The sequence below is a fragment of the Euleptes europaea genome, chromosome 10, assembly GCF_029931775.1.
Source record: "Euleptes europaea isolate rEulEur1 chromosome 10, rEulEur1.hap1, whole genome shotgun sequence".
Classification (NCBI taxonomy): Eukaryota; Metazoa; Chordata; class Lepidosauria; order Squamata; family Sphaerodactylidae; genus Euleptes; species Euleptes europaea.
Window position 1 is genome coordinate 4224359 of NC_079321.1, and position 10404 is coordinate 4234762.

Consider the following 10404-nt stretch of genomic DNA (forward strand, 5'->3'; position numbering starts at 1 on the left):
TAGAGTCCACCTCCCAAAGCAGCCATTTGCTCCAGGGGAACTGATCTCTGTTGCCTGGAGATAATTTCTAATCCCAAGAGATCTCCAGCCACCACCTGGAGGTTGGCCACCCTAATATGCAGACATAGATATCATCTCCCTTATCTGGCAAGTGTGAACTACCCTTAACTGACTGACGGATCTGTGTTTATCATTCTCTGGTCCCACTATGATATTCCCACTGCAAAACCGATTCTCCTTGTTATCACCTTGCCAGCTCCAAGATGCAAATCAGATCTATTGACTTCCAATGAAAGTTGCGCAATTAGGAAATATGGCATTGGGCATCTACTTCCAAAACAGAACATTAGTTGGCGTGGGGGACCCTTTTGTTTGAGTTTAATTACTTAAATGTACCAAAATGCAGCATCTCTCAAATCCCTTTGAAGATTGTAAAAGCCCTGAAGGAAAATAAAAATTATACATGAGAGATGCTGCTAAGTAACATTGACTATTTTACTGCCGGATACGCTCAACAATGTAAGAGAAGAGATGGGATACTGAGAGCCAGTGGGGTGTAGTGGTTAAGAGTGTTGGACTAGTGTCCGGGAGACCCAGGTTCGAATCCCCACTCGTGCTATAGAAGCTCGCTTGGTGACCTTGGGCCAGTGCTACTCTCAGCCTAACCCACCTCACAGGGTTGTTGTGAGGATAAAAACGAGGTGAGGAGAATGACGTCAGCAGCTTTGGGTCCCGATTAGGGAGAAAGCCAGGGTACAAATGAATAAAATAATAAATGAATAAAATAAATAAATAAAAGAAGAGTTGATTTTTATACCCAGCTTTTCTCTACTGAAAAAAGTGGTTTATAATTGCCTTCCCTTCCTCTCCCCACAACAGACTCCTTGCGAGGTAGGTGGGGCTGAGAGAGTTCGGAGACAACTGTGACTAGCCCAAAGTCACTCAGTTGGCTTCATGTGGAGGAGTGGGGAATCGAACCCGGTACTCCAGATTAAAGTCCCGTAACCACGTTGGCTAGATAGATAAGATAGATAAAATAGATAGATAAGATAGATAAAATAGATAACATCGATTAGATAGACAGATAGATTTGATAGATTAGATAAGATTAGATAAAATAGATAACATCGATTAGATAGACAGATAGATTAGATAAAATTAGATAAAATAGATTAGATAGACAGATAGACGGACGGACAGACAGACGGATGGATGGAAGTCAACCTGGACTGGTAAATCTTTTCCTTCTTCCCCTTCCCGCTTTTATTTGTGCAACTCCCCCCCCCCCCCCGCCACACAGCTGCCTCATCAATTTCTTCTTGCGGATCTGAAAAAAAGACAAAAAAATTTCTAACAAGTATTTTATATGTGAAGGAATTGGAAAGCTCACTCTCTTTTGCGAAAGTACACCTCTCCCCCCAAGGCAAGCGGCGTGTCTGAGGGAAAGTTCAGTCCGGGAATGACCGTGCTTCGGGTGTTTATTTTGCATTCTGCTCCTCTCTGATTGTGTTTGTTTCTTTCTCTCCCCATTTTCTAAAGCAAAGGAGCGACGTGATTGCTTTGCACAATGGAGCTGCTGAGATAATATAATTCATAAGAGAGCCGAGATCTTTCCTAAAGAAACCCCCTCCACGGAGATATCGAGAAGTCGGCGAAGATGAGGAGAGATCGCGGCGGCCTCGGGCTACAAGATGGCCACCACCACCTCAACGGCACAGCCACGCACACAAACTATGCCGCCATCTATAGCCTCTACAACGGGGACTTCAACCCCTACCACAACTTCTCGTTTCCCTTCAACTTCAGCTACAGCGACTACGATCTCCCCTTGGACGAGGAGGACGACGTGACCAAGACCCGCACCTTCTTCGCGGCCAGGATTGTCATCGGGGTGGCCCTGGTCGGGATCATGCTGGTCTGCGGCGTCGGCAACTTCGTCTTCATCGCCGCGCTGGCCCGCTACAAGAAGCTGCGCAACCTGACCAACCTTCTCATCGCCAACTTGGCCATCTCCGACTTCATCGTGGCCATCGTCTGCTGCCCCTTCGAGATGGACTACTACGTGGTGCGGCAGCTGTCTTGGGAGCATGGCCACGTGCTGTGCGCCTCCGTCAACTACCTGCGCACCGTCTCCCTCTACGTCTCGACCAATGCGCTCCTGGCGATTGCTGTGGACAGGTAAAAAGAAGGGCAGCAAGAAGGGAATATCCTGCAGCTCCGTGGTAGCTCGGTTGAGTTCTAGAGGATCAACTGAAATCCTGTGGGCTTAGAAGGGTATATCCTGGTTTAGGATTCCAGAGGATCCATTGAAATCCAGTTGGCTTTGAAGAGTGTAACTCGACTTGGAATTGCACTCCAAATCCTACTCAGGTCTATTCGATGAGGCTTAATTCCAGGATAGTGTTCTCCAGATTGTAATTCTAGATTTGAATCCAGAAGTACCTTAGAGATAGGGTCGCCAAACTCCAGGTACTAGCTGGAGATCTCCTGCTATTACAACTGATCTCCAGCCGATAGAGATCAGTTCCCCTGGAGAAAATGGCAGCTTTGGCAATTGGACCCTATGGTACTGAAGTCCCTCCCCTCTCCAAACCCCACCCTCCTTAGGCTCCCCCCAAAAAAACCTCCTGCCGGCGGCAAAGAGGGACCTGGCAACCCTATTTACAGGGTGGTTTGCCATGGCCTCCCCCAGTCATCTACACATTACCCCCAGCAAGCCGGGTACTCATTTTACTGACCTCAGAAGGATGGAAGGCTGAGTCCACCTTGAGCCGCTACCTGAAACCAACTTCCGTCGGGATCGAACTCAGGTTGTGAGCAGAGTTTTTGACTGCACCACCTAAGTTGACCGCACTGTGCCACTGGGTTCCTAGAAAGGAAGTGTAAATGAAGCCAAAAGGGGGTGGGGATACAGAAATATGTGGATTCAAGAAATAACACATTTGTTAAGCAAAACTCCCAGAGGAAGAATATTTTAAGCAGCACGTTTCGCAGTCTGTGGGATTAGCGAAAGATTTCACTTTGAAGTTGAATCACAATAGACCCTTTTACCAGCACGGTGTAGTGGTTAAGAGTGGCGGACTCTAATCTGGTGAACTGGGTTTGATTCCCCACTCCTCCACATGAGGTCAGCTGGGTGACCTTGGACTAGTCACAGTTCTCTCAGAACTCTCTCAGCCTCACCTACATCACAAGGTGCCTGTTGTGCGGGGGGAGGTGATTGTAAGCTGCTTTGAGATTCCTTAAAGGTAGAGAAAAGCGGAGTATAAAAACCAGCTCTTCTACTTTTTTTCTTTTACCACACGAGAACTTGCAGGCTACGTACAGGCTGAGAGGATTGTATTTTACACAGACGATTGTTCTGTATTCGGAAGCATAAACTGAGACTGTGGGGGTTACCGCATTATGTATTCCCAGCGATGTATTAAGAGTTTGAAAATGTTATAAAAAACATCGCTTTAAAAGGGTTTTTGGATGCCACGGCTAAAAAATGGTTGGAAGACGTCTCCACAGCTCAAGGGGCCAAACAAAGTGCGAACAGTATTTTTTATAACAGTTTCAAACTCTTAATACATTGCTGGGAATACATAATGCAGTAACCCCCTATGTTTTCCGGTTTATTAGAGCTTTTAGAAGGATACACTAGTATAGAAAGAGCCACATCCTTCCAACCAACACTTGTTTTTCCCTTCCATTGGGACCCATTCAAGCTACGATTTATCTATATATCTATACCTTTATATCATCTTTGAAAAATCCTGAAGAATTTGAACATAATCCTTTTTGTACAGAAGAATAGAAGCCAAGCTGAAAGGGGTATTTTCTGGCATCCAGCTAACAATACCAGTATAATAATTGTTCGATTGTAAGTTTAATTCTTTCAGGTATCCTTTGTAACTTTGCTGGAGTTCCTCCATCCCAAGGAGGATTTTAGAGCTGTGGTAATTATGAACCGATGATATTACCAGACAGAAGCAGAAAAGACCACGGCACAGACCACACAGCGGTCTTCCTGATTGAACGATCCAACAAAATATATTCAGTTAGGAAATTAGAGTGACTCTCAAAGAAGAGAGAATAATGAGATAGATAACGGGTAATGAACATATCATTGACTAGGCACTCCAGGTACCAGAACGTTATGCATTCATGAGGCGGTTTCTCTCCTGCTCTCCTCCAGCAGATCCATAATTGCTTCAGGCAACAATTCCACTTTAGAGCCCTTTTCTCGAAGCATGGGGTTCTCATGAAGGATCTTTTAAAAACCTGAAATTAAAAAAAAAAAATTCATATTGAATACTGACGATGTCATCCAAAGTCATTGCAGGGTTTGTATAAAATAGATTAAAATGCTGTACTGGTACTTAATGGATTTTCAACTATAACCTCCCTTTGAATGACCAGAACGATGGGTTGGATTAGGGTTGCCAGGTCCCTCTTCGCCACCAGCGGGAGGTTTTGGGGGTGGAGCCTGAGGAGGGTGGGGTTTGGAGAGGGGAAAGACTTCAATGCCATAGAGTCCAATTGCCAAAGCGGCCATTTTCTCCAGGCAAACTGATTTCTATCAGCTGGAGATCAGTTGTAATAGCAGGAGATCTCCAGCTAGTACCTGGAGGTTGTAATAGCAGGAGTTGTAATAGCAGGAGATCTCCAGCTAGTACCTGGAGGTTGGCAACCCTAGGTTGGATCCAGCCACGTTTTCATTCAATCTTGCCCCATTCTCCTCCTAAGTACAGCCCACGTTGTCCCATGACTTATGGACCTGCAGGTTCTGTAATCCATAGCATAAACTGTTTTTGATGGATAAAGGAGCCTCTTTCCCTTTTCCCCAACAGAAAAGCTAGCTGGATCCAACCCGTCGTGAATACCTTTAAAAGAAGATAACAAACCCACCCACTCATTTCTTAACAACTCTTTCTTAAACAGAGGGGCTGTGGCTCAGTGGCAGAACATCTGCTTGACATGCAGAGGGTCCCAGGTTCAATCCCCGGCATCTCCAGTTAAAGGAACTAGGCAAGTAGGTACAGTTGCCAGGTCCCTCTTCGCCACCGGCGGGAGATTTTGGAGGCAGTGCCTGAGGAGGGCAGGGTTTGGGGAGGGCAGGGACTTCAATGCCATAGAGTCCAATTGCCATTTTCTCCAGCCGAACTGATCTCTATTGGCTGGAGATCAGTTGTAAGAGCAGGGGATCTTCTGCTATTACCTGGAGGTTAGGAAAACAGTACAGGGGCAACAGTCTGTACTGTTTTCCTAACCTATTTGGTATTAGTATAGAGGTGCCTTTTTCTTCTCCATTACCTGGAGGTTGGCAACCCTACAAGTAGGTGATGTGAAGACCTCAGCCTGAGACCCTGGAGAGCAGCTGCCGGTCTGAGTAGACAATACTGACTTTGATGGACCAGTGGTCTGATTCAGTATAAGGCAGCTCCATGTGACCTTGAGGTTCATGTGACCATGTGATTTTTAACCTCAAGTTGTTTCATTTTTAGTATCAGCTTCTTTTAGGAGGGGAAAGGAGTGGCAATAGAGTATAGGATGCCACTAGGGTTCGCAACTCTGACTTTGGAAATTCCTAGGTTTGTGGGGTGGAGCCTGGGGTGGGCAGAGTTTGAGGAGGGGAGGGAGATCAGCAGGAATATGTTGCCATAGAGCAGGGGTCCCAACCTTTTTGAGCCTGCAGGCACCTCTGGAACTCTGACATGGCATGATGGACGCAGCCACCAAACGGTTACCACAAAATGCCTGCCGCAGGAGGTGGACCCAGACGGAAAAGGGCTGCCACAGCTTACCTCCAGTCACACAGTGAAGATGCTTGTGCTGTGGTGGCAGCTGCTGCCAAAGCAATCTCAAATGGTCAATCAGAGGCCTTGCTGGTCAGAAGCCCCATCTGGCCTGTACCACTTTCTAAAAACACTTGGTGGGTAGCAGGACATGGGTCAGCATGCGGCACAACATTGGGGACCCCTGCCATAGAGTCAACCTTTTGAAGCTGCCCTTTTTTCCAGGCAAATTGCTCTTTGTTGTCTGGAGATCAGCTGTAATTCTGGCAGATCTCCATGGATAGCCCTCTCCTCCATGGACATGCCCACTCCCCACTTAAAGCCTTCCAAGTTGGCCACCATCACCACATCCTGGGCAGGGAGTTCCACCATTCAACAATGCGTTGTGTGAAGAAATACTTCCTTTTATCTGTTTTGAATCTCTCACCCTCCAGCTTTAGCAGATGACCCCATGTTCTAGTATTCTGAGAGAGGGAGAAAAGCTTCTCCCTGTCCACTCTCTCCATACCATGCATAATTTTATAGGCCTCTATCATGTTTCCCCTTAACCGCCTTCTTTCCAAGCTAAACAGCCCTAAGTGTTTAGCTTCTTCCCCACAAGCTCATTAATTCACAAGACCCATTGGAAATGGATGAAAATCTTATGCTTTTGCCTTGCTCTGGGTGTACGAACAGCCCCAATCCATTGTTTCCCCCCTCAGTTGATTAAGATTATTTATCTCAAAAAGAACTGCCGGCATGTGCCAATTCACTGTTATCTACAGAGCCAGCCAACCAGGCAATCTGCATGCTCAAGATGCTTGTACAGATGTGAAGCGCTGAGTTCATATTTCACGAAAGCTTCGGGTACAGTTGGGAGATTTGTCAGTGCGGTGAAATATTTGCACATAACAAGAGCGCTGCTGAAATTAAAGACACTTTGAAGCGCCGTAAGCATCTGGGGAAGCAACCTTCTCTGATGTTCACTGGTAGCACTACCCTGAGATCTGAAGAGAAGCTCATAGGGAATATGTTTCAGGGACGCAGTGATAAGGTGGTGTCTGACAAGAGAAAATTCAGCAAGGTATATGAGCAGATATTTCCCTTCTATTTTAAGATCTCCTGCTGTATTTCAAAGGCTCCTGTTATCTTATAACCTGGCACTATGCATTGATCATTAGGACAGCTTATGGAATCAGATATTAGATTTAGAGTCTCTAGCATTAGCACTGGGACCGTGCGCTCAGTGGTAGAGTATCTGCTTTGTGTGCAGAAGGTCCCAAGTTCAATCCCTGGCATCTCTCGTTTTAAAAAAGGATCAGGTTGTAGGTGACATGAAACATTTTCCCACCATCAGAGGTCACCTCACTCTCCCATCACGTTTTCCCTGTGTTTTCTGGATGCTGGCTAAACACAAATCCAGAAAAGGCTGGCAAAATGCGGGGAAACATGGGGCGGGGAGAGAGACGACCTCTGATGGTTGGAAAATGCATGCATAATGAAAGCAAAACCCCAAAGAAGTCAGTGGGGTGACCGTGAGGAAACAGCCATGCGTAAATGGCCCAAGATAGCTTCAGAGGGTAGCCATGTTGGTTTACAGTAGATTTGCCTACAGCTGATTGGTCTACAGCTAGATTCAAGTCCAGTAGAACCTTAGAGATGAACAAGATTTTCAGGAGTATAAGCTTTAGGAAATCAATTCTCCCTTCGTCAGATACCAAGGGGGCTTTCTCAGGAAGGGAGCTTTATCTCTTGAATGCTTATACCCCAAAACTCTTGTTGATAGACTAAGAGTCTGATTCGGTATGAGACAGCATCATGCGTTCATATGAGTCCAGTGTAATATGGCTGGCCGCAGATTCAACACTAGCAGTTTCCATGAACACATGAAGCTGCCATATACTGAATTAGACCCTTGGTCCATCAAAGTCAGTATTATCTACTCAGACCAGCAGCGGCTGTCCAGGGTCTCAGGCAGAGGTCTTTCACATCACCTACTTGCCCAGTCCCTTTAACTGGAGATGCCGAAGATTGAACCTGGGACCTTCTGCATGCCAAGCAGATGCTCTTCCACTGAGCCATGGCCCTTCCCCATAATCAGTCATGGGTCTTCCTTTTATTGGAAAATGGTCTTTCCTCATCATGGATTTCAGGGGAGGATTGGCATTTAGAAAGGAGTGGTTCTTTTCTGCATCCCATAAACGAGCTTGGAAACACACTGTTTTATTGCACAGCTTAGCAAACAAGAATTTGGACACCTTGTTTGTCTTTTGCAGGTATCTCGCCATCGTTCACCCCTTGAAACCCCGGATGAACTACCAGACGGCTATCATCCTGATCGCCTTGGTCTGGGTCATTTCTCTCATCGTTGCCATACCGTCCGCATACTTTGCCACCGAAACGGTACTCTTCATGGTCCAAAACCAAAAGAAAATTTTCTGCGGACAGATTTGGCCGGTAGACCAGCAAGTGTATTACAAATCCTACTTCCTTTTCATATTTGGTATCGAATTTGTGGGACCCGTCATCACCATGACTCTGTGCTACGCCAGGATCTCCCGGGAGCTTTGGTTTAAATCCGTGCCCGGCTTCCAGACGGAACAAATCAAGAAGAGGCTGCGTTGCAGAAGGAAGACGGTTTTGGTGCTCATGTGCATCCTGACCGCCTACGTCCTCTGCTGGGCGCCTTTCTACGGGTTCACGATCGTCCGCGACTTCTTCCCCACGGTGTTCGTGAAGGAGAAGCACTACCTGACCGCCTTCTACATCGTCGAGTGCATCGCGATGACCAACAGCATGATCAACACCATGTGCTTCGTCACCGTGAAGAACAACACCATGAAGTACTTCAAGAAGATCATGCTGCTCAGGTGGAGGTCGACGTATCACGGGGCCAAGTCGAGCATGGAGATGGAGATCCGGACGAGCGCCATGCCCGTCACGGAGGAGGTGGATTGCATTCGGCTGAAGTGAGCTCTCAGTGGCCGATGCGTCGCGGCAAAGATTCCCTGTGGTGTCTCGCGTCACAATCGTCTCTCCGTGCGCACTTTTGTATGCATGAAAACATTGTACAGAGAATCGCTGCAGAGCATTTTTCAAATGCTGCAAATGGGCTGACCACTGGGAAATTAAAGAACTGTGCCCCCGTCGCTCCATTTTTTGCTGTGCCTCTGTTCTCCCTTGTGTTAAAAATATTGACACTCAACCTGATAGAATGTGGAAATTAGCAATGGTATGGGATTCTGCTTTGTCTCTCATAAAAATTAGGGGAAATTCCCCGTTTCTTATCTATATGGAGGCTAATGGCATGCCAAGTCACAGTGTCTGAGAAGTCAGAAGATGGCGAACCGGCTAAGAGCAACAAGCTGTTTCATGAATCGGCGAACTTCAAACGTTCCTTTCACCTTATTGGAACAAGCTCATTCAACGCCCGGCATTGGGATCTGCACCCTTCTAGCATTAAGCTCCTTCGTTATGGACATAAGTTCGGAAACCAAACTCGCTTTCCATAAAAATTAATTGTTCATGTACTATCACCCCCTGGTTCAATAATATTGTGTCGTTGATTGGTAAGAATGTTGGACTAGGGTCTGGCAGACTTGTGTTCGAATCCCTATTCTGCCATGAAAGCTTGCCGGGTGACCTAGAGCCTGTGGCATACTCTCAGCCTAACCTACCTCACAGGGTTGTTGTGGGGATAAAACATAAGAAAGGAGCCAATGTAAGCCAATTTGGGTCTCCACTGGGAAGAAGAAGAGTTGGTTTTTATATGCCAACTTTCTCTACCACTTAAGGAAGAATTGAACCGGCTTACAATCCCCTTCCCTTCCCCGCAACAGACACCCTGTGAGGTAGGTGGGGCCGAGAGAGTGCGACTAGCCCAAGGTCACCCAGCAGCCTTCATGTGTAGGAGTGGAGAAACCAATCTGGTTCACCAGATTAGTGTCCGCCGCTCATGTGGAGGAGCGGGGAATCAAACCCGGTTCTCCAGATGAGAGTCCACCGCTCCAAACCACCGCTCTTAACCACTACACCACACTGAAAGAAAGGCAGGGTATAAATGAAGTAAATAAATTGATCGTATTCCTTTGCGACAAACATCTTGCAACACCTTGGTGTTTACTCACTAAGGACTTAACTAGTGAGACACTATTTTACTTGTACCAAAAGCTTACAAAACGGAGTGGCTGGAGTTTGAAGCACCCCAGTCCGTTGAGTCCGCCAGGATTTCAGAGATGGATGTAACCTCGTTTCTGCATTCAAAACAAATGTGGATTCCACAGTCTGCAGATTAGATTTCCATCACTGCGGCATTCATCTGTGCCAATGGCCATTACCCAGTTGGTGGGATTTGTCTATAGATGAACCTAGTTAATGGGATGATATTCGAGGAAAGGGAGGAGGGAGGAGGACCATGGTGTGGTGTGCAAGCAAAGCCTAGCAACAAGCTGGGGTTTTGTATTTTCAGGCTTCCTGCTGACTTGACATTATGCCTGAATGCCCTCCATCTCTGGCTGAGAAGGGCTCTCCGAATCTGATGCAGAGACATTTTTCCAGCCCTGCTCCTCAGGATTCTTTAACAGATCTGAGATCTTATATAAGCAAAGTATATGCCCTGTTGGGGTTGTGGCTCAGTGGAAGAGCA

At 46.6% G+C, this 10404-nt stretch overlaps 1 protein-coding gene across 1 annotated transcript; it reads left to right on the top strand.

Annotated features, from left to right (window-relative positions):
• Positions 1-1657: 1657 nt before the first annotated feature.
• PROKR1 (prokineticin receptor 1) lies at positions 1658-8732 on the top strand. Its single transcript, XM_056856800.1, has 2 exons — positions 1658-2178; positions 8036-8732. Exons 1-2 carry the CDS (start codon positions 1658-1660, stop codon positions 8730-8732), a joined length of 1218 nt encoding a protein of 405 aa, XP_056712778.1.
• The last annotated feature ends 1672 nt before the right edge of the window (positions 8733-10404 follow it).

What these genes read in the sequence shown, in the direction of transcription:
- PROKR1 (XM_056856800.1), top strand. Translation starts at nt 1,658, where the DNA reads ATGAGGAGAGATCGCGGCGGCCTCGGGCTACAAGATGGCCACCACCAC. An exon ending in CTGGCGATTGCTGTGGACAG is followed by an intron (nt 2,179 to 8,035) that starts GTAAAAAGAAGG and finishes TGTCTTTTGCAG; the next exon opens with GTATCTCGCCATCGTTCACC.